Source organism: Suncus etruscus, chromosome 1 (genome assembly GCF_024139225.1).
Source record: "Suncus etruscus isolate mSunEtr1 chromosome 1, mSunEtr1.pri.cur, whole genome shotgun sequence".
NCBI classification, from domain to species: Eukaryota; Metazoa; Chordata; class Mammalia; order Eulipotyphla; family Soricidae; genus Suncus; species Suncus etruscus.
Genome location: NC_064848.1, coordinates 174778358 through 174806000, shown reverse-complemented (window position 1 = coordinate 174806000; position 27643 = coordinate 174778358). Strand labels below are relative to the sequence as shown.

The 27643-nt window shown below is 42.8% G+C and overlaps 1 protein-coding gene across 1 annotated transcript in view; it reads left to right on the top strand.

Annotated features, from left to right (window-relative positions):
- The first annotated feature begins 3892 nt into the window (after positions 1-3892).
- The window catches only part of PPM1E (protein phosphatase, Mg2+/Mn2+ dependent 1E), a 173757-nt gene continuing 150006 nt past the window's right edge, over positions 3893-27643 (top strand). Inside the window, exon 1 of the mRNA XM_049764679.1 lies at positions 3893-4473. Within this exon, the coding sequence (XP_049620636.1) occupies positions 3893-4473 (581 nt within the window). The remainder of the gene's footprint in view (positions 4474-27643) is intronic.

Below are 27643 nucleotides of genomic sequence, written 5' to 3'. Positions count from 1 at the left end.
ATTATAATTATTATTATTATTATTATTATTATTATATTTGATTCTTGGGCCACACTTGAAGGTGTTCAGGACTTTCTTCTGGGCTCGTGCTCAAGGGATGATAATGTAACTGCTGGGATCAAACCTGAATAAGCTATATGCAAAGCCAGCACCTTTCTATACTAACTTTTCAGCCTAATTTCTTTTATATTTGACTAGTATTCCATTGTATACATATATTGTATACTTAGATCATGATTTGATTATGTATTCACTTGTGATGGGAAATGATAATTTCCAAGTTTGAGTTATTATGAATAAAACTTATTTGCATAGTTTTGGTTTTGGTAGTGGTGTGTGTTTAATGGATATTTTTTATTTTTTATTTCTCATGAGTAAGTAGCTGGGAGAGAAATTTTGGGTCATATGATAAGATACTCCACATATAAGAATTTGCACAATTCAACACTTTTTTTTTTGTTCACACCCGAGGCAGCGCTCAGGGATTACTCCTGGCTCTACTTTCAGAAATATCTCTTGGCAGGCCTCGGGGACCATATGGAATATCGGGATCTCCAACCCACCGTCCTTCTGCATACAAGGCAAATGCCCCTACCTGCATGCTATCTCTCAAGCCCCTCAACATCATTTTTATTTATTTTTTTGTTTAGGGCCTCATACCTGGCAGCGCTCCTGGCTCTGCGCTCTCAGAATAGTGCTCGTGACAGGCACCGGGGACCATATGGGATGCTGGGATTCGAACCACAGGTCTGTCCTGGATTGGCTGTTATGCAAGGCAAATGCATAGCATTTGCTAGCATTTGCATAGCACCACTCTATCTTTCCAGCACCTCAAATCTTTCTTTAGTGTTTATCATCATTACAAACAAATCTTCATGAAAGTACATTGTATTATTTCCTCCAAAGTGTGAGAACAGTTTTTGTGAAAAAATTTAAATACCTTAAATTTAAACATATGCTTTTAATAGTTTAATATTTTTATTTATTTTTCAATGCTGGGGCTAGACCCTAAGAGTTTCTCATATAAGAAGGCAACTGCCCTACTGCTGAGCTATACTTGTGTCCCTTACAGTTCAATTATTTCATTTGGGACACCAAATAGTGCTCAGGGAACCATATGGGATGTCAGAGATCAAACCAAAGTCAACTGTATGCAAGGCAAGCACTCAACTGCTGTAATTGGCTTTGGTCCCTACAGCTCAATTTTTGTTTTGTTTTTGTTTTGTTTTTTGGGGCCATATCTAGTGATACCCAGCGGCTTACCTCCTAGCAGGCTCCAGAGACCATATAGATCACCAGGAATTGAACCTGGGTCAGCTGCATGCAAAGCAAATGTCCTACTACAGTACTACTCATTTTGCCCCTAATGTTTTTTTAAAACAATTAGAAAGGGCATTTTTTTTGGTATGAAAAATAAAGAATGCAAGATAGTGACTAAAAAGGCTTCTCAAAATGACAAAATCATCTACACAGCTGCTCTGAGATCTCAGCTTTGCTTGTCAGCAACCTTCTGGCAAAGTTTCTCTGTCATATGGATGCACTAGGATCATAATGATCTTTTGTGAAGGAATATCTTTATTAACATAAGCAAATACACCTCTCATTTATAGTAATATAGAGGGTGTGGGCTTTTTCTTTTACTCTTAGTAGTAATGTTTCTCCAACATCTAACACACTTCCTTTAATATGTGGTTGAGTCCGAAATTAATGTCACAAATAAATGTCATCTAAATGAAGGCGGGGAAACTACATTGCAAAGGAGGAAGGTGTAGCTTGACATGAAAATGTTTCTGTTGACAGCCATGTACTCTTGAACTAAGTGTCATTGTGTCAAAATCTGAGATATTAAACAGCTCGTTGGAATGTGAAATAGGTGGGCATTTAGGTTTGTGGCTTAACAATTTTGTCAGTCTCTTCTAGACTTTCTGAAACTGGAAATGAACAGGTGGATTGAAAACAAAGACAAATGAGGAGTTTAAAGACTTTCCTTGCATCTCATAGAGAAGTTGCTTTACATTGGTGATGTTTTAAACAAAACACGTATAAATACATTTGGCTTGGTCTGAAAACAAGGCTTATTTATTGGGTTTTTCCATTTACCTTTCAAAAACTAAATAGTTATAGAGAATGTAATGCATTACTCACTGTATATTTTGTATCATGTATTATTTATCTGGAGAAAATGGAACTCTATTTTACATGATGCATAATGTACATTAGTGAGCTCAGCCCTCTTAATCTAAAAATAACAGTATCAGGTTAGGGATTTAGGATACGGTATTAATGAAAACAGTTAGCAGGGAAATTCCTTCTTCTGCCATTAAAACAGACTAGAAATGGTAGTTTAGACTCTAACATCCAACTGAAAGCCAGAAACAATTCAGTGGAGAGGATGGAGTTGATTATTTGTGAGCATGTTTTTTTTTTAAAGTAGAAAAAGAATCACTATGTTTTCGCTGAATTATATGTTGCCTATGGACTTGGGAGTATGTAGTAATGATGCTACATCTACACAGCTGTATAACAACACAGCTTCTATTCTCTCTCAGCCCCTCAGTAAGACTGGAAATAATAGGTTTGCGTGTAGGTAGTTTGGTAAGAAAATTAGGTAAATCATTTAAAGTCGTTTTCAGTTTCATCTAAAGAAGAAAATAAAAAAAGGCTCATAGGAGATGGGGGAAGAAGAGCAAGCAAAATGTGGGGGAAAGGTACAATATTTTATAATCAAATTTAATGTATATTATGAAGAGACTAAATGCATTGGCTCTGTCATGAAAAGCCCTGGCCTTAACCATGGCTGCATCATATGTGTGACCTTTGAACAAAGACAAAAATGCCCTTACCGCCAATTTCCTCTCTCTAGATGGGAAGCATTATGCACTGTCCATTAGCTTGAAAACAATTCCTAAAACTGTGACCTTCCTATGCAAGATATACGAGATTCCTGCATTGTTGATCTTCAAAGCAGAGAGATCAGCTAAGGAAAAAGGGCTTAGAGGTTTGGACACTGACAACCTGGGTTCCAGTCGTAAAAACATGCCTAATAGCTTCCATGCTTTGAAGCAAGTCAAGTAGTTCATCTTCATACTATTGTTCCTTTCGGAGACATGAATCACTTCAAACTCAAGGAAGAGAAGGTATTCCTAAGGACTCTGCAGCTTGACAGGTTGGTTTCTGTTGCCCTCCCCACCTCCACCCTCAAGAATCTATTTATTCCATAAGTGGTCATCAACAAAAGGTGTTCACAGTATGGCAGTCGCTCAACAGAGAAGGGCTGCAAGGCAAGTTAAGGCATGGCAAAGGGGTAGAAATCCCATCCAGGTAGGATCCGATCTAGCAACTCCTCTCCTTGGGGCTGCTTCTAGTCCCCTCTTCCTCTTTGGAGGTGAGGGTACCCCCATACAGTGATGCCATCCGGAGTTGGGGCGCAGGAGAGTGGTGCATCCGTCCTTTGGACTCTGCAGACTCGACGGGAGGGACCTGGGGGTTGGGGGAGAGGGGGAAAAAAAATCTTAATTAGAACCGGTTTCCGTGGCGACGGTCTCTAGGCAGCGTGGGCTGAGCTCCTGGGAGGGCGAGTGGCTGGGCCAGCACCGCCGGACCCGGCGCGCGCTCCCGCGGCCAACTTTCCCTCCAGACTCCCGACGGGCGCGCGCGCACGCGCGAGAACGCGCTCCGGGCTCCCCTCCGCCTCGGGGGCGCGCACGTCGGCGCTCGGGGGCGCGCACGCCTGCGGGAGCCCTCTCCAGGCAACCTAGTGCTGATCGCTCCAGCCCGTGCAGCCGGCCGCTCTTTCGTCCGTTCGTTCGTTCGTTCGTTCGCCGCCCTTGCGCTTCGCAGCTGCTCGTCACCCCCTTGCCCTCCCCCGTCGGCCCCGGGGCGATGAGCAGCCATGGCCGGCTGTATCCCCGAGGAGAAAACTTACCCGGCGCTTCCTGGAGCTCTTACCTGGGCGAGTTTCGCGGACCCTGCGGTGGAGGCGAGCCCGAGCCGGAACCCCGAAGCCGAACAGCCGAGTCGGAGCCCGAAGCCGAGTCCCGAACTGGGCGCTGCTGCCGCCGCTGCTGCTGCTGCTGGAAGCGGCTTCGGTCGAGGCACCCGGCGGGGAGGAGGAGGAGGAGGAGGCGGCCGCCTCGTGGTCGCCTCGGAGGAGGGGGACCCCGAGTCCGGGCCAGACCCCGAGCCCGAGGAGGAGGCGGTGGAAGAGGACGAGGCGGTGGAAGAAGGGGCGCCGGAGGGCGAGGAGGAAGAGGAGGTGGAGGAGCCCGCAGGACAGACCGGGGCAGTCGGCCGTGCAGCCGCCGCCGCCGCCGCCTGCACCGCAGCAAGCAGCAGGCAGCAGCAGCACCAGCAGCAGCACCCCCAGCTGCCGCCTCTTGCCCCCGCTTCCCCCGGCCGCTGTCGGAGCGCATCACCCGCGAGGAGGTGGAGGGCGAGAGCCTGGACCTTGTGCCTGCAGCAGCTCTACAATACGTTAAGTCGCGGGGCCCGGGATGGAGCTGTGAGAAAGGAGGGGTCGGGCCCACGGTCCTCGCCTGGCCGGCCGGCCGGCCGGCCTCGACGCTCTTTCTTTCTTTCCTTTTTCCAGTTGCTGTCTTCTTCCTAAAAACGCTCTTCGGCCCCCCACACCCACGCCCGGCGCCGTGCAAAGCATCCCCGCCCGCCTCCGGGGGCTCCACCAATCTCGCTGCCCCGCTGCCCGCCCACTTTCTCGCTCTGCTCCGTCCTAACCTCGGGAGGGTGGTGCCCCTGGAGGATCCCCCCCCTTCCAGGAGCCTCTTTCTTCCAGGAGGCTTCCCCCTCGACCCCCCCCAAAAACAAAAAAAACAAAAAAAAAACAAAAAAAAAAACCTTTCCTTCCTATCCAACCTAGGTCCGAGTTGACTAGGGTGGAATCGTGGAGAAGGAGGAGACGTGGCTTCCTTTTCGGGTTGGGGCGGAAAGCTGTCAGATGCCTCCTGCGTTGGGAACCGCAACAACAATGCGAATAAACTGTCAGAGCGGCCCCCCAGATCCGTGTATGGAAGAGGATGGAGTCAGGATTTTTGTGAGGGTTTTTTTTTTTTTTTTGGTTCCCGGGGTTAGGATGGAGAGAATTGGGCTCTTTGGATTGGAGGTGGCTTTAAAACGCTGGGATCTAGGAGCTTGAAGGGTGTTGGAGAGTTATGGGAGGGAAACAAGGATTTGACAGAGAAATTGAGCAGAAAACGGACAGAAATTGGCAGGAATTGACAGAAATTGACAAGGGGAGCCCAGGAAAGAGGCTAGACTCAGTGTTGGGGGAAAGTGGAAAAGCCAGGCGGGCTTGATCACATGGCAATTAGGCGCATTCTTTTCAGGTCCATTAAGTAGGGGTAGTAGGGGAAAGAAAGCAGTATGGCTCAGCCGCACAGATGAAAGTCTAAAATAAGAAAGGTCAAGGCTTTTTTGCCTTTCATCCCGGTTCTGTTTTTATTTTTTTATTTTATTTTTTTTATGGGCTTCGAAACAGAAGCGATTTACGTTTGCGCTTCTTTTCAACATGGAATTGTTCAGCTAAAGAAACGGGAGAGGACTGTCGAGCAAGCCTCTGACAACATGGGTTAAAGTCTGGTAGTCTTTTGTCATTCTTCTCCTAGTTGTAATGAAAGGTGGTAACTTACTCTGGTCTTCAAAACTTTTCCACTGCAAAATGCACTGCAATTAAGTTCAAACTCACTTGGGTTTCCTCAGAAGCCTAAATTAAAAGAATCAGAGAGGGTTTTTTTTTTTGTTTTTTTCTTTTTCCAGCTAGCAGACTTCTGATCAAACCATTCTTTTATGAAAGCTAAAACTTACCAATAGGGAATATGTATTTAAAATGGTCTGCTGTAGAAATGAACTGGGTTGATGTCTCACACTTTATAAGTATCTAAAATTAAATTTTGAAATACCTGAATACCAAAATAATATTTTTGGGGGCGTTGTGATATAATAAAATGGCGTGTAATATCACCACCCAGTTTAACTATAATAAATTTTAGAATAATTTGCCGAGTGCTTGTTTAGAAAAGAACTTAGAGAAATGTCATTATTTAAACTGTCTAAAGACACTTTTGAACCTCCAGCTAAAATGTTTACGAAAGTGGAAGAAAATTCTCCAGATTACTTCTGACAGTTTCTCTCATTACAAATTCAGGTGGCAGAGTTAAACTTTAAAAATTAGGGAGGGTCCATTGAAGAAAGTTATTAGGTTTAGAATATTCACATTCAAGTTTTTTTTTTTTAAATAATTTTTTTGTTTGTTTTTGGGGCACACCTGGTAACACTCAGGGTTACTCCTGTTATGGAACTCAGAAATTGCTTCTGGCTTGGGGGACCATATGGGACGCTAGAGATCAAACCCAGTCGTCCTGGGTCAGTCGTGTGCAAGGCAAACATCTCTACCCGCTGTGCTATCGCTCTGGCCCTAAATCATGTAGTATTTTTTTTTTTTTTTTTGTATTGGTTATATCTGGTCCAGGATAGAACCTTATGGTCGGCTATGGTTCTTTTTTTTTTTTTTTTTTTTTTTTTTTTGGTTTTTGGGCCACACCCAGTAACGCTCAGGGTTACCTCCTGGCTATGAGCTCAGAAGTTGCTCCTCGGCTTGGGGAAACCATATGGGACAACGTGGGGATCGAACCGCGGTCCGTTCCAAGGCTAGCGCAGGCAAGGCAGGCACTTTACCTCTAGCGCCACCTGCCCGGGCCCCCCATGTCGGCCATAGGTTCTATCGACAAGGTCACGCACGTGCTTCGAATCTTAAGTTTTTTTTTTTTTTTTAAGTGGAATCTGTATCGAAATGATGATGTAAATTGATGGGTGTTTTTTCTTTATGGTAAGGAAAGATTTATATTTACATGAAATAAACTAGAAAAATTATATATTAAAATGGTTATCTAATTGAGAATAGGAGTTTGGAATTAGATAATACTAACAAAATTAAATTTGAAAATTAAAATTTGGTCGGCATGTGCTTCGACCTTAAGGTTTTTTTTTTTAATTTAATTTTTGTTTTGTTTTGTTTTTTGGGTCACATCTGGCAGTGCTCAGGGGTTACTCCTTCGCTACTACGCTCAGTAATCACTCCTGGCAGGCTTGGGGGGGACCAATATGGGATGCCAGGATTCTTTTTTTTTCTTTTTTTTTTTCTTTTTAAGTTTTTGGGTCACCACCCGGCAGTGCTCAGGGGTTACTCCTGGCTGTCTGCTCAGAAAATAGCTCCTGGCAGGCATCGGGGGACCATATGGGAACACCGGATTCGAACCAAACACCTTGGTCTGTAACGGCTGCTTGCAAGGGCAAACGCCGCTGTGCTATCTCTCCGGGCCCAGATGCCAGGATTCTAATCACCGTCCTTCTGCATGCAAGGCAAACGCCTTACCTCCATGCTATCTCTCCGGCCCCTGAAAATTTAATTTTTACCTCAGAGATCCATTTACATTTACTATTTTATGCAGTACTTATTAATCTGCTTTTATTCAGTGTAAATGACTGACTTGTAGAGTATCCCTAAGGTCCTTAATAAGGAAAACCAGAAAAGATCTGTGTATGGTGTGTGCTTTGTACATGGATGACCTGGATTCGATCCTCAGCATCCCATATGATCCTCTGAGCCTACCAGAAGCAATTCCTGATGGTAGAGCCAGGAGAACCCCTCGAGCACTGGTGGGTTGTGGTCTCCCCCTCCCCAAAAGAAAAAAAAATAACACAGAAAAATCTCCCATAGTTTAACTACATATATACATATATATATACACCACATACATACCTATATATATATACATATATATATGCAAAGGATCTGGAATTCTGATCTCTGTGCTCAGAGATCACTCGTGGTGGGCTCTGGAGATCATATAGATCGCTGGGAACCCCTGTGTTGACTGTGAGCAAGGTAAGCGCCTTACCCATTTTACTATCTATCTAGCTCCTGTTGTAATATTTAAAAAATAAAATTAGCACAAGATTAAATATTGACTAGACTAGAGTTCAACAGTAGGGTGCTGTGCCTTGTGTGTAACCCTGTAGGGTTGCAAGAGATTGAACAAGTCTATCCGGATTCCATCTTGGGTCTGCGGCCCCCCCAGAGACCTCGTCCAGGCTGGGGACCACAACAGTTATTCCCGAGTCACGAAGAGGATTCCGGCCTGAAAGAAAAGAGGGATTGGGAAGACAGTCTCCAACACTTGGGCACTCGATATAGTCCCTGGAGCAGAATCTGAAGTAAGGCCTGAGTACAGCCAGGTGTGGTCTCAAAACAAAACAAAACAAAACAAAACAAAACAAAACAAAACAACACAAAACAAAACAAAACAAAAAAAGAGTCAATACCATAAGATACAACAGATATAACATTTTGTTTCTTTGTTTCTGGGCCACACTGGTGATGCTCAGGAGTTATTCCTGGCTTTGTGCTCAGAAATCACTCCTGGCAGGCCCTGGAAACCATTTGGGAATCTGGGGATTGAATTCAGGTCAGCTATGTGCAAGGTAAAATGCTATCCACTGTGCTATCACTCTGGCCCCAGAGAAAATGTTTTTCTGTTAATTACCTTACAAATGTTAAAAATTAGGGACTCATTCAAGATGACAAGTTTGGGAAGTGTTTTCAAAGTTTCTCAATATTGAAAAAAAAAGTTTTTTTTTCAGTTTTGGGCCACACCTGTCAATGCTCAGGAGGTGCTCCTGGCTCTGCTCCGGGGACCATATGTAATGCTGGGGATGAACCCAGGTCAGCGGCACCCAAGGCAAACACCCTACCTGTTGTACTATCACTCTTACCCCCGCCAACATTTCTCATTATCATTTCAACTTCAAAACTGTCCTTGACACGTTTAAAATATTGGGTTTTCAGTTATCATAGGTGATGCTTTGAAGTTCTGCTTACAAATACGTTGGAATTGTGAAGATTTATAAAAAAATTTTTGGTAAATATTTCACTCACTTTTGTTTATTTTGGGAATAATGCTCAGGGGTTGTACACTCAGGAGTCACTCCTAGCAGACTCTGGGACCATATGGGTTTCTGGAAATTGAACCTGAGATGACTGGGTGCTAGCAAGTGCCTACTTGGGCTATTTGCTCAGGCCCTGATTTTGGGAATTCTTCATATCACCGGAAAATTCTATATTGCTTATTTAAGAGTGCTGACATTTGGGGCTGGAGAGATAGCATGGAGGTAAAGTGTTTGCCTTTCATGCAAGAGGTCATCGGTTCGAATCCCAGCGTCCCATATGGTCCCCTGTGCCTGCCAGGAGCGATTTCTGAGCATAGAGCCAGGAGTAACCCCTGAGCACTGCCGGGTGTGACCCAAAAACCACAAAAAAAAAAAAATAGTGCTGACATTTTATTTTTTCGGGCCACACCCATCTGATGCTCAGGGGTTACTCCTGGCTAAGGGTTCAGAAATTGCCCCTGGCTTGGGGGGACCATATGGGACGCCGGGGGATCGAACCACAGTCGCGATCTTTCCTGGGCTAGCGCTTGCAAGGCAGATACCTTACCTCACGCGCCACCTCGCCGGCCCTGTGCTGACATTTTAAAATCAAGTTACCTGCCTACCTAAGTTAATATATTTGATAATTGGGACTAGTGTAAGGAGAAAATGATGCTGTATTTTATTTAATTTTATAAAGTTATTATTAAATTTTTTATTTTATAAGTATTTTATATTTTCCCAAAAAATAAAAAAAAATAAACAAAGGGGCCGGGAGAGATAGCATGGAGATAAGGCATTTGCCTTTCACGCAGAAGGTCATTGGTTCGAATCCTGGCATCCCATATGGTCCCTTGAGCCTGCCGGGGGTGATTTCTGAGCGTAGAGTCAGGAGTAGTAGCCCCTGAGTGCTGCTGGGTATGACCCAAAATAAAAAAAAATTATATTTTCTAAATAAATTTATAGATTTTTATACCTTTTTTTCTGTCAGTATTTTAGAAATATGCCAACAGAAAAAAAATAACCCAAGAGGTTCTCTGGAAAAAAAGGTGTTTTTATTCTTTTTTTAGGGGGGCTCACACCTGAGGGCACTCAGGGGTTACTCTGGCTTTGCACTCCTGGCAGGCTGGGAGGATCATATGGGGATCAAACTCCAGTTTGCCATGTGCAAGGCAAACTACCCTGTGTGGTACTGCTTTAGAGTATGCACTAGCTGAAATTTTACTGTTTAAATGTACTGTAAATGAATGGGGAGGGGACAGAGCAGTAATATAGCCGGTAGTTTATTTGCCTTGCAGTGGCTTACCTTGGGTTGATTTCTGGCACCCTCCATATGGTTTCTGGTGATCTACCTACTAGGAGTGATCTCTGAGAACCACTGGATGTGGCCCAAAACAAAACAAAGATGTGCTTTAGATGCAGCTGATCCGGTTTGATCCCTGACATTGCAATATTGCAATATGGTTCTAAATATGCTTGGAGTGGCCCCTGAGCCATTCTGGGTTTGCCCCCTTCACCCACCCCAAAAAGGTTTTTTTTTTGTGTGTGTGGTTTTGGGGTCACACCCGGCAGTGCTCAGGGGTTATTCCTGGCTCCAGGCTCAGAAATTGCTCCTGGCAGGCATGGGGGATCATATGGGGTGCCGGAATTCGAACCGATGACCTCCTGCATGAAAGGCAAACGCCTTACCTCCATGCTATCTCTCTGGCCCCCCAAAAAAGGTTTTTTTAAGAAGAGTTTTAGAATAAGATCAGCTAAAGTTATTCTTCATTTAGGTAAACTCCAGTGTAGCTTGTAATATATAGTTACATAGATAAAGGATAAAGGCGTTTGGATTTTTTTTTGGGGGGGGGGGCATATATCTGGTGTTACATATCAGGGGTTACTCCTGGCTATGTGCTAAGGAATCACTCCTGGCTTTGGGGACCATATTTGATGCCAGGGATTGAACCACAGTATGTCCGGAACAGCCACGTGCAAGGCAAATACCCCTATTACTGTGCTATTGCTTCTGCCCCAGGATAAAGGTGTTTTTTTTTTTTAATATATATATAATTTTATTTATTTATTTATTTTTGCTATTCCCAGATGTGAACAGGGTTTATTTCTGGGCTCTATGCTCAGGTATCATTCCTGGCAATGCTTGGGGAACTACATAGGGACGAAACACAGGCTGGCTGGATGCAAGGAAAGTGCCCTCCTCCTACTACTATCTGCCAACAGAAAGGATGAAGAATCTCAGGGATCAAGATTTTAATGAATAAAATATAATTAGTAACTTAAAAGTTATTATTATATTTGAGATAAAGATTTTGCTTTTAGGCTTCAAGATGAGAACTGTATACTTAACAATCATCTCAAGTAATAATAACGTAATATTTTAAAAATAATTTGAGGTTTGGAGAGAAATACACTGGTAAAAGTGCTTGCCTTAGAAAGAAAGAAGATAAAAAAAAGAGAAAGAAAGAAGATAGGAAGAAAGAAAAGAAAGAGGAAGAAAGGAAGGAAGGAAGAAAGAAAAGAAAGAAAAAAAGAAAGAAAAAGGAAGAAAAGAGGAAAGAAAGAAAAAGAAAGAAAGAAGATGGGAAGAAAGAAAAGAAAGAGAAATAAAGGAAGAAAGGAAGGAAGGAAGAAAAAGGAAAGAAAGAAAAAGAAAGAAAAGGAAAGGAAAAGAAAGAAAAGAGGAAAGAGAAAGAAGAAATAAAAGAAAGAAGATGGGAAGAAAGAAAAGAAAAAGAAAGGAAGAAAGGAAGGAAGAAAAAAGGAAAGAAAGAAAAGGAAGGAAGGAAAGAAGGAAGAAGGAAGAAGGAAGGAAGGAAAGGAAGGAAGGAAAGGAAGAAGGAAGGAAGAAAGAAGGAAGAAAAGAAAGAAAGAAAAAGAAAGTGAAAATGACAAAAATTCCTTTGGATCTAGAAGGATACCTGTTGACTATTGGTACATTTTGTTTTTTGGGGGCCAACACTGTTGCTGCTCAGTGGCTTACTCCTGTTTCTGTGCTCAGAAATTAATCCTGGCAGGCTCCGAGGACCATATGGGGTGCTGGGGATCAAACCTGGGTTGACAATGAACAAGGCAAACACTCTACCTGCTGTGCTATTGCTCTGGTCCCTATATATACATTTTTTTTTTTTGTTTTTGGGCCACACCCTGTGACGCTCAGGGGTTACTCCTGGCTATGCGCTCAGAAGTTGCTCCTGGCTTCTTGGGGGACCATATGGGACGCCGGGGGGATCGAACCGCGGTCCGTCCTAGGCTAAGCGCAGGCAAGGCAGGCACCTTACCTCCAGCGCCACCGCCCGGCCCCTATATATACATTTTTTTGAGAGGAGTACACCCATTGGTGCTCAGGGCTTGTCCCCAACTCTCAGGGGACTTTATGTGATACAGGATCAAAACTGGGTCCATTGAATGCAGGCCTTAGCCCTGTCCTATATCTCCAGCTCTATAGCTTTTTAAAAGGATCATCTAAGCAATTTTTTTTCATTGTATTCTTTTTTTTTTTTTTTTTTTTTGGTTTTTGGGCCACACCCGGTGATGCTCAGGGGTTACTCCTGGCTTGGGGGGACATATGGGACGCCGAGGGATCGAACTGCGGTCCGTCCTAGGCTAGCGTAGGCAAGGCAGGCACCTTACCTCTAGCGCCACCGCCCAGCCCCCTTTCATTGTATTCTTTTTTTTTTTTGGGTTTTTGGGCCACACCCAACGTTGCTCAGCGGGTTACTCCTGGCTGTCTGCTCAGAAATAACTCCTGGCAGGCACGGGGGGACCATATGGGGACACCGGGATTTGAAACCAACCACCCTTTGGTCCTGGATTGGCTGCTTGCAAGGCAAACACCGCTGTGCTATCTCTCCGGGCCCTCATTGTAATTCTTAATAATAAATTCATTCACTACTTTAGAACTATTTTCCAGTTTCTGTTGTTAATGAATATAGTGATATACTAGTAAAATCATTTTTCAGTCCTTTATTTAAACTGAACTCTCTCAGGTCAAAAAGATTGTAAAGAGCCTTGTTTTAATAGGCCCTTATTTTGCATATGGCTGGCTCAATATGTTTTGCATATGGTTGTTCAATCCCTTGCTCTACATAGGGTCACCTGAAAACCACCAGGAGTGATTCCTGAGGAAGACAGAAATAAGCCCTGAGCACCAGCAGGTGTGGTCAAAAATCCAAAAAAATTAAAGGAAATTTAAATATTTCTGTGACAGATTTAAGTATTTTCTTTTCCTCCTTCTCTTTCCTCCTCCTTACCAGTTCCTCTTTCCCCTTTATTCCCCCCTTTATAAATTTTGAGCCACACTTGGCAATACTCAGGAGTTACTACTGGTCCTGCAATCAGGAGTCACACCATATTGGATGCTAGAGAGTAAACCCAGGTTGGCCACATGCAAAGTAAGTGCCCTACCTCTTGTTTATGACTCCATTCCTGAGATTAAAGTATTTCCTAATAATTTAAAATTAGTATTTTTGATTTTAGACTTCTTGTACTCCTAATAAGATTTTCTTTGTTGTTGTTTTATGGCTACACCCAGAGGTACTCAAGGGTTACTCCTGACTCTGTGCTCAGAAATCACTTCTGGCAGGCTCGGGGGGACCAGTATGGGATGCTTGGGATTGAACCGGGTCTGTCCCGTGGGTTGGCTGCATGCAAGGCAAATGCCCTACCACTGTGCTCTCACTCTAGCCTCAGGAATTTCTAAAATCCTTTTGGAATGAGATAATCTATTCGACATGGTGGAGGTGAGATATTTTATAGCTTTGAAATTTATAATTGATCTTCTAGCAGATGTAAATATGGGACTACTTAACATAAGTTGCATTTTATTTTAGAGTATATTTTATTTCTCTATTGTACTGAGGATAAGAACTAAATACCCGGGGGCCAGTGTGGGTGGCGCTAGAGGTAAGGTGCCTGCCTTGCCTGCGCTAGCCTAGGATGAACCTAGGTTCGATCCCCCGGCGTCCCATATGGTCCCCCAAGCCAGGCGTGATTTCTGAGCTCATAGCCAGGAGTAACCCCTGAGCATCACCGGGTGTGGCCCAAAAAACCAAAAAAACAAAAAAAAAGAAATACCCTTAAATCTTTACTAGAGCTATTTGTTATTACATCTTTAGAGCATTTTCTTCATTTATTCATTAGTTTGGGTTGTACTTCCCTTGGGAGAAATAGATATCCTAGCATCCTGGCAAAGTTAAATAGTTCCAGATGGTTTCTGTAGTAATGAGAATGGGTACTTTGAAAATGGCTTGGGAAAGAAAATCATTGTTTAGAAACTAATAATTTAGTTACATTGAATTATGTGAATCCTTTGATTTTGAGGAAGGTCAGAAAGCTATTAAATGATGTCTTATGCTTTTTTTTTTTACAGTATATAAGTGGAAAAACACATAGATTTTGTATTTCATTTATAGATAGTACAGGGGTTATGTACCTTGATTATATTGCAAGGTATATATCTAGGGTACAGTAGATTCTGAATCAAGTCCTTGGCACTTACATAAATGAACCCTGGAAACCACTGGGAACAGCCCCAAACTCTCAAGATTTAAAATTAAAAAATCACTCTTCAGACCTGAAAGATACATTTTGGTCTGAGAGATTAGTTCAGTTGACTGGGCTTATGCTTTGTGGTTTATTTGTTTATTTATTTATTTATTTATTTTGGTGGGGGAGACACCTGGTGGTGGTACTCAGGGGTTATTCCTAGCTCTGTGCTCAAGGATCACTCCTGTCAAGGACTCATGGGGCCCATGTGAGTGTGCTTAGGATCGAATCCAGGGTTGGCCATTAGTAAGACAAGCATTTTGCTCTGGCCCTGGGCATGTACTTTGGCATATGATGTTAGAAGACCTGGGGTTCAGTCACCTTTTTTTGTTTGTTTTGTTTTTGTTTTTGGCACTCAGGGGTTACTCCTGGCTCTAGACTCAGGAATCACTCCCGGGCAGGCTCGGTGGACCATATGGGATGTCAGGAATTGAACCTGGTCAGCAGCATGCAATGGCAAATGCCCTACCTGCTATGTTATTACCCTGCCCTGTTCTTTTTTTTTTTTTTTTAAGTCAAGCAAAACCATTTTTATTGTACAAAATTTTCTTAGCAATATGTTAAGGGGGAGAGAAAGAAGTACCTGTTGAATAGCGAACATGGTCTTCTCCAGAATGGAAACAACAAGAAGAGAAATGCAAATGAGAATTTATGTTGGCTTGAAGAGCAAGCTTTTAATCTATTTGGGCATGGCCCCCCAATCAACAACTATTAAAAAAACCCAAACCTATAAAACTGTATCTTTCAGAGCCTAGGATACCAGCAACAGATTCCAGACCATGCATTTCTGGGTTCTATCCCCAGGCACCCTGAAAATATTTTAATGATGAGGTCCTTTAGCAGTGTTGGGGAGCAGGTTCTGGTGATAGTCATTTCAGCCCAGTGGTACAGGTTCTGACAGTTCCTGACAGCTTCAAGTGTGGAGCTGCTTGGGGCTTTGATGTGTGGGAAGTTACTAGGGCTACACCTGTTGTGCCAGAGTTGGAGCTGGGCCTCATGCATGCATTGAGCTAATTTCTAATTTGGTAAAGAGATATTTTCCCAAATACATCTTTGTTTTTTTTTTATGGTGGGCCTCCCAATGGTGTTAGGGTGATTAGGGACACACACACACACACACACACACACACACACACACACATACACACACATTTATACATGGTGGTGGTGATCAGAGAGGCTTTATAGTGCCAGGGAGCTTAGATTGAACCTGGTGGTCCTGTGCATACTAGGCATGTGTTTCATGTCCTTTGAGCCACCTTCTTTGATCCCTAAATTTTTTTCTTTTTCTTTTCTTTTTTTTTTTTATACCTGTCAGTCCTCAGGACTTACTCCTTGCTCTGCACACTTGGTACTTGGGACTATATGGGGGGATGCAGGGAATTAACTGTGGTTTGACTGCATGAAAGGCCAAGCACCCTACTCACTATACTATCTTTCCAGTCCCTATTTTTCTTATTAAAATGTAATAAGGCTGTGGAGAGATTAGTTCAATGATTAGAGAAAAATCCTGGTGGTTTGGGGCCAGAGAGAAGCGTAGCAGGTAGGGTGTTTGCCTTGCATGCTGGCTGACCTAGGGACGTGACTTACATCTTGACTCCCCCTGCATCTATATGGTCCCCCCAAGCCAGGAGCGACTTTCTTGAGCTCATAGCTAGGAGTAACACCCTGATCACTGGGTTGTGCCCACCCCAAATGAACAATTAGAAAAAAAAAAAAAGAAAGAAAACCCTGGTTTGGGCCAGAGTGATAGCATAGCCAGTAGGCGTTTGCCTTGCATGCTTGGCCTACCTGGACGACCTGGGTTTAGATTCGCAGGCATTCCATATGGTCCCCAGAGCCGGTCAGGAGTAACCCCTGAGCACTGCCAGGTGTGGCTCAAAAAACCTTTAAAAAAAGGAAAGAAAGAAAACCCTGGTTCTCCATTCCCTGGCCTCAATATACCTTTGAGGTTCTCCTTTGGAAGAAACTTTTATTCCCCTTCTTCCCCATCCCTCCTCAGTTCAGAAGCTGAGAGTAGTCATGAAAAACTAGTATGACCTAAAATCGTACAAACAAAAAAGTTCAAAAATAACACTTATTTTGAGAAGTGAGAAAATTCACATTGGAAAACCAACTATTCAGTGTTAATCATACATTTCAGAGTTTTCTACTTTCTCTCAACTGCTTTGGTTTTTCACTTTGTCATTTGTGAGGTTTTATTTATTTATTTTGCGTTTTTTTTTTTTTTGGTCACACCAGCAGTGGCTCAGAGAGTGTATTCCTGTCTCCAAGCTCTGAAACTTGCTCCTGGCAGGGCACAGGGGACCATATGGAAACGGCAGGATTCGAACCCATGACCTTCTGCATGAAAGGCAAAACGCCTTACCTCCATGCTATCTCTCCGGCCCCCATTTGTGAGGTTTTAATACTCAATCTTTGAAGTTGCTGTTTGTTCCTTGACCTTTGCAAATCAAATTCATTACTTGTTTGACGTCAATGCCAATTATTCCCCCATTAATGCTAATAGATCCCAACTCTTACATCCACTTCCCCTCTGGTACTAAGGACAGAACTCAGAGCCTTACACCCTGGCTAGATCCCAACTCTTGTTTTTGGGGGCCACACCTAGAGGTGCTCCAGGGGTTTTCGTTTTTTTTTCGTTTTCGTTGTTTATTTTATGGGTCACACCCAACAACGCTCAGGGGTTACTCCTGGCTCTACACTCAGAAATCTCTTCTGTCAGGCTCAGGGGACTATATGGGATGCTGGGTTCGAACCACAGTCCTACTGCATGCAAGGCAAATGGCCCTAACTTCCATGCTATCTCTCCGGCCCCCTACTCCAGGGTTGTTTGTTTGTTTGCTTTTGGGCCGATATCCTGCAGTGCTCAGGGGGTTACTCCTGGCTCTGTGTTCAGAAATCGCTCCTGGCAGGTTCAGGGAATCATATGGAATGCTGGGGATCAAACCCAGGGTCCGTCCCCGGGTTGGCTATGTGCAAGGCAAAATGCCCTACCACTTGTGCTATCACTCCGGTTCCTCGCCAAGTTTTGTAGGGACCATGTAGGGCTGGGGAGCCAAGGGTGGGTCTCTTATGTGCAGGCATGAACTTTATCTCTGTGAGCCATCTTCCTGGCCTATGGATCACAACTCTTCCTCCTTTCCTACCTGTGAAACTAGTCTTACCTGGATATCTTGGTCTGGGTAGGTGGGCTAACCAAGAAATTGAACCAGAGGATGGTCCAGGTTCAATCCCAAGTATGGTTTACTGAGAAGTTCACCCTTGGGAGTAGCATCTTAGTACCACCAGATAAGGACCCCCCCACAAAAATGAAAAAAAAAAAAAGAAAAGAAAGAGAAAAGAAAGAATAGAAAGGTCTTATTTGGATTTCTTTCTTTTTTTTTTATTTTTTTTTTATTTTTGGTGGTTTTGTTTTGTTATGGGGTCACAGTTGGTAGTGCTCAGGGGATACTTCCTGACTCCTGTGCTCAGAAAATCACTCCTAGCAAGCTCGGGGATCATGTGGATAGCTCAGAAATCGCTCCTGGCAGTTTCGGGGGACCATGTGGGATTGCCTGGGGAATCGAACCAGGGTCCATCCGGGGTTGGCCTCATGCATGGCAATGCCCTACAGCAGTGCTATCGCTCCAGCCCCCTTATTTGGATTTTTTTTTGGGGGGGTCATACCCAGAAGCAGCTCAGAGGTTACTCCTGGCTCCACGCTTTCAGAAATCACTCCTGGCATGTTTGGGGGACCATATGGGATTGCCGGGGTTCAAACCAATGACCTTCTGCATGAAAGGCAAACACCTTTCCTCCTCAATACTATTTCTCCAGCTTCTTATTTGGATTTCTTAATAGCTTTTTTAAGTTTGAATAAAAAACTGAATCCCAATCCTTTTTAATCTCTCACAATTTTGTCTTGTAAATATCTCATTGTCATCTTTAACCTGTCTTAATCTTCTCTAATAGATTCTTCCAAGTGTAAACAAAAATGAATTCCTTTAGAATGGAGTTTCCCAAAGTGGGCAATACTAACCCTGCAGGGGCCACTGGGATAGGGGTGATGTGATGTGGTGTAGTGTGGGTATGATATGGTGTTGTATGTATGTGTGTGTGTTTATAGTGGTGTGATGTTATAGTCTCATGTGCAAATTTATGTGTTTCTCAAAGTAAGTGGGTAGACCACGGGAGTGGCTGTGTGTGTGTGTGGTGTGTGTGTGTGTGTGTGGTGTGTGTCTAATTGGTCTAAGTTAGAAAAGTGTTCAAAGTGGGCAATATTGACCCTGCAGGGGCCACTGGGACATGAATGTTTGTGTGTGTGGTGTGTGTGTGTGTGTGGTGGTGTGTGTGTGAGGTGTAAGAGAGAGAGTCTCAGGTGTGATTAGGAAGGTGTGGGGGTTGAATGCTTTCTATGTTCATATAAGATACTCTCAATATTTTTATGTATGTATGAAATATGGGCAATAAGCAAAATCAGTTTGGGAACTTCTGCTAGAATTTAGATTATGTAGATTGTCCTAATTGTTGTCTATGACTTAAAACATGGTTGAACTTAGGTTTCCAGTCTTTCCTTTCATATGATATATTTGGGGTTCAGGGATCCCATTTTGAATTAACAAAGACAGTGAATACCTCCTGAAATTCCAGGGCTTTAGAGGCTTACCTCTCAGGATGTGGGGATAAAGGTCAGATCCTTTACTATACTTCATCAACCTATCTCTCATTTATCTCAGATAAAACCCAAAGAAGGCTTTTTTAATCACTAGTCTCACTGCTGAATCACTATTCTTCTACTCCATTTCACCTCTGTACCTCTAGAAGCTGCATTCCAACTATTTTAAAATTGCTACAATGTTAGTTTGAACATGATTTCACTTTACACATAATACGCTATTCTTTTACTTTTGAATGCCATTCTCTCCCACCCCACTTGACTCAGTTCTTCGGGTCTCTGGTATCACTTCATTTGGGAAACTTATTATGTTTACCCTCCTCACATTCGTGAGGGGATTCCTTTCATGTGCCTTTCCAAAATGCCAACTGCTTTTTTGTTCTTTCTGTAGCTTTTGTTTAATTCTTCTATCCCTTTTTACTCAGGGGTTAATCCCAGATCCTTGCTGTGGATAGCTCATAGTTGGGTGTAGGGTTGCTCTTGGCAATGCTAAGGGATCATGCAGTAACAGGATCGAACCTGGACTTCCTACATGCTAAGCAGACACAGTAGCTTAACAGGCTGATGTGCGTGCTTTGTTTTTATTTTGGTTTTTGGGTCACACCCAGCAGTGCTCAGGGGTTACTCCTGGCTCTACACTCAGAAATCGATCCTGGCAGGCTTGGGGGACCATATGGGATGTCAGGATTCTACCACTGTCCTTCTTCATACAAGGTAAACGCCCTACCTCCATGCCATCTCTCTGGCTCCCTGATGTGCGTGCTTTAAACCATTTCTTCAGCTTACTAATTATGATTTTTTGGTCAATGCTTATATTTCATTTACTAGACCAATGAATGGTCTTCAATGAATGGTATTCTACCCTTTGGGGTAAAGAAAGAAAATGTTAATTTTGTACATTTTTTATGACTTTAGGGGATATAGAGGCAGAGATTAGTATAAGGGTCTAAGGTTCTTGCCTTCCTGGCATTACAACTGATTCTTATTTGATCCTTGGTTCTACATATGGTTTATCTGAGCACAGATAAGATCGATTCCTGGACAGAGAGCCAGGCAGTAAACCCTAAGCCCTACAGGGTGTGGCCCCCCTAAAGAAGCCCAAAATATTGTTTTTGCATATAATAAAATTAACCCTCACTGAAATGAATAATTAAGTTAAAATTTTTTCCAAGGAAATATGGGTTGGACATAATACTTATGTGCAAGCCCTAAGAAACAACAAAACTTAAGAGACTTCTCTGCTCTATTCCTTAGTTACATTAGATTTTCTTTTAGACAATGAAATCTTATCTGAGGAGAAACAAAAAATGAAATAAACAGGTTCTGTGAAATACAGATTACTCAATACCTGAACATTTCTGGAATGCATGTACGTATTTATACATATATGTATATGCTTAGGTGTATATATATATATTTACAAATCATTAAACTATACATATGAGATTCATATATGGAAAAAGAGGGATATATACATTGAGGGCTGGCAATACTTGAGTTACTCCTGGATCTACACTCAGCAATCACTCCTGATGGGCTTAAGGGACCATATTGGTTGTCAGGGATAGAGCCTGGGTTGGCCATGTATAAAACAAGTACCCTACTTGGTGGATTATTACTCCAGTCAATGCTCTAAGTGTTATAGGGTACTTGAGCAAGTATTTGGAGGCAATTATATTGTATTATTAGTACATGCTTGCTTATCATATCTCTATGACAATAATATAAATGCATTTACAACATAATAAATTTTACTAAGCTTATGAGTTCATCAGAGATTTTCATTGTTGTTTGTGGGTCACTCCTGGTGGTGCTCATTAAACCATATTATGGTAGAAGTTTAACTTTAGCTTTCTGCATGCAAAGTATATGCTTCAGTTAAATTATATCTGTCCAACCTGAGCTGAAATTTAAAAAAGCTCATTTTTTTTTTTTTACCAAATTATTTTCTTACCTCTTTTGGGGGCAACAAACTTCAAATATTAGGCCTTGTACGATGCAAGGGAAATGCTTTATTGCTGAGTTACATCCCTAACTCAGTTCTTTAATTTTTTTGGTTTTGGCTTTTGGGCTAACACCCACTAACAGCACTCAGGAGTTACTTCCTGGCTTTACTTTAGCAGTTACTTCTGGTTGTGTTGGGGGAACCAGATGGTTTTCCAGGGATCAAACCTAGGTCAGAAAGGCTATCACTTTGGCCCCTATTTGTATGTGATCTGACTCTAAAATATAATACATTTTATTTTGTTTTGTTTTGTTTCGTTTTGGTTTTTTATTTTGCTATACCTAGCAGCACTTAGGGGTTATTTCTGGCTTTGCACTCAGAAATTGCTCCTGACAGGTTGGAGGACCATATGGGGATACTGGGGATTGAACCCAGGTCTGTCCTGGGTTGACAACGTGTTAGGCAAATGCTCTACCACTCGTGATATTGCTCTGGCCCCCAAAAATTACACTTTTATTAAACCAAGTTAAAAAGGGGGCTGGAGGCCCTAGGAGTAATTTCTGAGTGCAGAGCTATAGTAACCCTTGAGCACTGTCAGATGTGGCCCAAAAAAACCCCCCAAAATAAAAAGTATTATATTTTTAGAGTTGGGAAATAGTTCAAAGAGCTGGAGTGAATGGTGGGTTGCCCTAGTTTTGACCATTGGCAATGAATGTTCACTGGGGAACAACCTCTGAGCACTGAACTGGCAATTGGGATACTCCTCTAATACTGCTATGTGTGGCTCCTCCGAGCATCTCCCACCAAATAAATATATTTTTGCATTCTCACTTTTTTTTTTGTTTTGGTTTTTGGGTCACACCTGGCAGTGCTCAGGGGTTACTCCTGGCTGTCTGCTCAGAAATAGCTCCTGCAGGCATGGGGGACCATATGGGACTCCGGATTCGAACCAACCACCTTAGGTTCTGGATCGACTGCTTGCAAAGGCAAACACCGCTGTGCTACCTCTTCGGGCCCGCATTCCAACATTTTTTGACTTAATTTAAATAAAATGGCATCTCATAGATGACATAGTTGACCATGATACATTTGTTTTCATATAAGTGAGAAGCAAAGTTACTGAAAAAAGAAAAGAAAAAAAGAAGAGAAGAAAGTTAATAGAAAAGTAGAAAGCACATTAGTGAAAATTATTGTATAGCCAATGACATCATTAATACAGTGGCAGAAGGTTTAATAAGCTCATGTTAGCTGTTCATTCTGTTAAACTGGTGTGTTTAACACACAGGGATGTGTACTCAGCTGCCAAGCCTCATGGAACAAGGAAGATATGGGGGAAGGTGGCCACACTCATTCCAGAAAGCCCTGGTGATATTAGCTTGGTCAGAATTGACATACCTGAAGGCTTGGGCTCAGATTGGCAAGATTGGTGTCCCTGAAGGGAATTGTAGAGGGGAGATGAGGCAGGTCTATCAGGAAAACGAGCGATTAGAAGTGATGGAAGTAGCATTGCTTTGGTGGGGCAGGATGTGGGCCTGTGCTCATCACCCCAAGATGGTCAGCTTTCTGTTGAGGTGGGCAGGTAATACCCATAGATCTTTCACATGCTTGGTTTACATCTCATTTGAGAAAAGAGTAAATCCATGGAACTGGCCCAGTTCAAAATGGCAATTGCATTTATGTGTGTATTCTCACATTTTAAGACATAGCTACAAAGAATGTGTTGTTCTTTTTTTTTGGTTTTTTTCGGGACACACCCATTTGATGCTCAGGGGTTACTCCTGGCTAAGTGCTCAGAAATTGGCCCCTGGCTTGGGGGGACCAGATGGGACACTGGGGGATCGAACCGTGGTCCTTCCTTGGCTAGCGCTTGCAAGGCAGACACCTTACCTCTAGCGCCACCTCGCCGGCCCCAGAGACTGTGTTGTATTAAAAAAATAAAGTAGATACTGGGGAGAAAGTCCAGAGGGCTAGAGAACACCCAGGTTTTATCCCCACTACTGCATGGCCTACCCAGACAATTCGAGGTGTAGTTCGGTGACCCTGGTGACTCCAGGACATTTGACCCAAGCAGCATAGCAACACTAAGTCAGACACCTAACTGTCAGGCCTGGCAGCTACTGGGCCTAGTACTTCTAGTAGTGGCCGCCTGATCCCTAATACTGCTGGGGATCCCCAAATAAACAATGTATTCAGCAAGGTCAGAGGTATAGTACAGTGTGTAGGGCACTTATCTGGTATGTGGTTGATGCAGGTTTGATATCCTGAGTCTCCTTGGAGCAATTTCTTAGTGCAGAGCCAGAAGTAATTCCTGAGCATTGATGTGTGTGACCCTCGAAACAAAGCAAAAATAAAACAAAACAAAAAAACCAAAAACGTGTACTCATCATCCACCTTCAGTAATGATCAATTTATGCCACTCATTTTTTTTCTGTCCATCTACACATTTTACCCCACCTATCATATCCTAGGTGAACATTTCATTAAATTAAAACATTTAAAAATTTACTTATCATTATTTTAAATTTTTAATCATCTTGGTTTGCTATACTGTTAAAGATAGGGTTTCATGCATGCAGCATTCAAACATCACATCCTCATCCACCAGTGTCCACTTTTTTCCACCATTGTCTTAGGCTCTCCCCATCCAAGCCCCTGCCCAGTTTTTCTTCCAGGGTTAGCTTAGTTCTATAGACCAGATTTTAGTTTCTGTTATTTTCAACCATTGGTTACTTCCTTTCTATAATTTTAAAATAAAAAACACCCTGTGTTGCTCAGAGCATATTCCTGGGTCAGCTCAGGGATCAGTCCTGCAAGGTGCTTGGAACCTATGTGATTCCTGAGATCTCAAAAAGATTGGCTGTACCTGGCCACATGGTTAGGCAAGCCAGCGAGGTGGGTCCCTTGGAGGAGCTTGTGGGTTTTCCTAGGTTTTCCCCATTTCCCTCCTGGCTCCAAAGGGAGGGTCTGGGGTGGGGGCTTTGACCTTCCGGCCCTCTAACTCGGGAAGGACCTCCTTCCTTCCTAGGAGCCGGGAGGTTCTGCCAGCATGGCGCTTGGCAGCTCTCCGCCATGCCAAGGCCTCTTTAACCAGGCCTAGGAAGGGGTACGGGACATGGGTCACCCCAGCACTCCTCTAACTCCTTCCTCTAGAACTCCAGGGGCTTTTCCTGGCCACATGGCTGGGCAAGCCAGCGAGGTGGGAATAGCAGCACAATAGGTTCTGGCATTAGGACTTACCAGGGAAGTTTCCTTATTGAACCTGTGCATTTTGAAACAGCTCGGGGGCACTAACATTATGACAAATATATGGATATCATTGTGTTTCATCTGCTTATCATTATCTGAGTGTCGTCCAGGAGCTCGTTTTATTCCTTTACTCCTTCACTCCCATCTCTTGTTACCCCACATTTAACCATTTTTCTGTACTAATGATTTTTGTTTTGGCCAAGGTGGATTACATATCTTTCATAGTAATTTTTTTGGTGGAGTCTGAAGCTTCAGCAGGCAACATGTCACGGCAAGGTTCCATGCTGTAGGCTTTTTGGCCAAGATAAGGTGAAGTTGCAGCCTCGGCTGCCTTCCACAGCCTTCTCTCTCCTTCCTCCCCATCCCCAGGGTTATTCCTGGACACCTGCTCAGGGTCCCAGCAAGTGGGTTCCGGCGAGGTGCAATTTAAAAGAGACCCCAGGATTCCTTGTTCCTGCAAGGGGCTGGGAGGGGACTGGTGAACTTTCAACTTCCAGCAGTTAGGAAGCAAACGCCTCTCGGGGAGTCGGAATCTTCAGCAGGCAACAAGGGAAGGACATGGCTTCGTTTGCTCTTCGCTTGTCCAAATCACAGACCAAACACCCCCCTCCCTTTTGACTATTTCTAAAACATAAAAGGGACACATGTATCTCCTTTGTATATCTCAGATATATTCCCTTAACATCTATAACTCTTTTTGAACATCCTCATATAGTGACAATTTTGCCCACTGGACTTGTTATTTGATTGTTTGATTTTTTTTCCCCCTTTGAGATCTGTTGTATAAGCAATACTGCTAGAAGAGTATTTCTATAGATTTCAAGTTTGAACCAAGTTGCAGGGAATGTTGGACTTTATTCGTCGGCCCCCAGATACACCAACAATATCTTGTGGCATTGCTTCTCTTTTGCATAGGCACATTAAAATGGGAAAATAACACATATGCAAACAAGTTCTTATCTAATAGAGATGGGAACACAAATTTGGTAATTTAATTAGGCCTTTTACCCTGAACATTGGCATAATGATTTGGCTTAGGCCTCAGAAGAATGGGCATCACCCACACACACCTGAACAATGGATACCATAGATGGAAACAACCACAATTGTCTATAACATTACCAGGATCCAAGCCTCTACCAGAGAAGACCTACCACTGCTTTGGCATTGACTTACTCCAAAGAGTGCTCCCAACACCCAGATGACTCAGCAACAGTCTGCAGGCAGGGCAGATCCCTCCGCATTTAATGGTATGCTGAAACTAGAGGATGCTCCACATCAGCCTGACATCGATGAAAGAAATGCACAGAATCCAGAGTCTTTAAATATAAGAATCTGATACCAACAATAGCTAAAGTGTGAAAAAGTTTCACCGGGGCCTTGAGAATGACGAGTTGGAGAATGGACTGGTATGCCTGGAACCCAGAGTTGGTCTTATGCCAATAAACTTCTGGGGTGAGGCCTTTTTGTAATCAAGCCAAGGATTTTTTTCCATTTTCTCCATTTTTCTGGACCTATGCAAACAACGGCGATTGCCACTATCACACCTTTACTATATTTTTTTACTCTTATCCTTTAAGGAAAAAAAATACAACTTACTGAACTTAAAAACAAATAACTAGTAGAATGCCTGTCTTGAATACAGGCAGGGGATGGGCAGGGGGGAGGGGTTAATGTTACACTGGTGAAGGGGGATGTTCTGATTATGACTGTAACCTAACTATGATCATGTTACTTAAATAAAAAATATATTAAAAAAAAGATTGGCTGTATGCAAGGCAAATGCTTTAATCCCAGTACTATCTATTACATTTTAAAATGAATATAAAGTAGTAATTTAATCAGTTTATCGGACTTCGTCAGTTTTTGTTTACTTGATTTTTTTTTTTTTTTTTTTGGTTTTTGGGCCTTCACCCGTTTGATGCTCAGGGGTTACTCCTGGCTATGAGCTCAGAAATCGCCCCTGGCTTGGGGGGACCATATGGGATGCCGGGGGATCGAACCACGGTCGGGTCCGTCCTACGCTAGCGCTTGCAAGGCAGACACCTTACCTCTAGCGCCACCTTCCCGGCCCCTGTTTACTTGATTTTGATGACCTATTTTGAGCTAATTTCCAATTTTCTTAGGCTTTATTTTTAGTGTTTAGGATTATCTTAAAAGATATTAGCATAGTAAGGATTTTAATACATAGTTTATTCATGCCTTCCAAGGTTTTAATACTTTACCTTTTAATCAGTGTCATAAAATAAACATTGAAAATAATAAAAAGTCTTCATAAATATACCATCCAGTTTTTATAAATGATCATATTTGTTTCTTGTTTTTTTCTTTCAGTGATCGTATTTTTTTTGAGGTGTGACACACGTGGTTGTGCTCAGAGCTTAGTTTTGGTTCTGCACTCAGGAATCACTCCTGGTGGGCTCCAGGGACCATATGGAATGCTGGAGAATGAGCCTGGATCTGCCATGTGAAAGGCAAATGCTCTAGCCTCTGTATGATTACCTCGGCCCCTGTTTTAATATTATTTGAAGAAATAAAGCAAGTGCTTTATTGGGATATAAGGGATTGAGGATTTCCATCTAAAGAGAGTTCAATGAAGACATACTACTCTTGAACCCATTTTCTCCCCCATCCAAGGTAATTTAGATATTCCAAGAATGTATCTTTTTGCTCTGTGTGTGTTGTGTGTGTACATGCACATGTCGTTGGCTGCACACACACACACACACACACACACACACACACACAGACTTTTTTTTTAGGGGGACCTTTCGAGAAGTAACAGGGTCACTAGATTTGGCTTAGGCTTTAGCCATGCTGGGGCCTGTTACTTGCTTAAATTGCATATTAATTCATATGACCAGTATAGGTTGGGTTTTGTTTTTCTAGTGAATTATCTTGAAACTACCCTTTCAATTTTATTTTATATTTTTATTTTTAATTTATTTATTTATTTTTTTTGGTTTTTGGGCCACATCCGCATTGCTCAGGGGTTACTCCTGGCTGTCTGCTCAGAAATAGCTCCTGGCAGGCACGGGGGACCATATGGGACACTGGGATTCGAACCAACCACCTTTGGTCCTGGATCGGCTGCTTGCAAGGCAAAAGCCGCTGTGCTATCTCTCCGGGCCCTCAATTTTATTTTTGTCCCACATCTGTCTCAGGCTTAAGGATCACTCCTGATTCTCTATAGAGCAGTGTCTTCAACCTTATTGTCAAAGGTACACTTTTTTCATAAAAAAAAAATTACAAGGCACACCACCATTTGAAAATGTTAAAAAAATATTTAACTCTGTGACTATATTGACTAT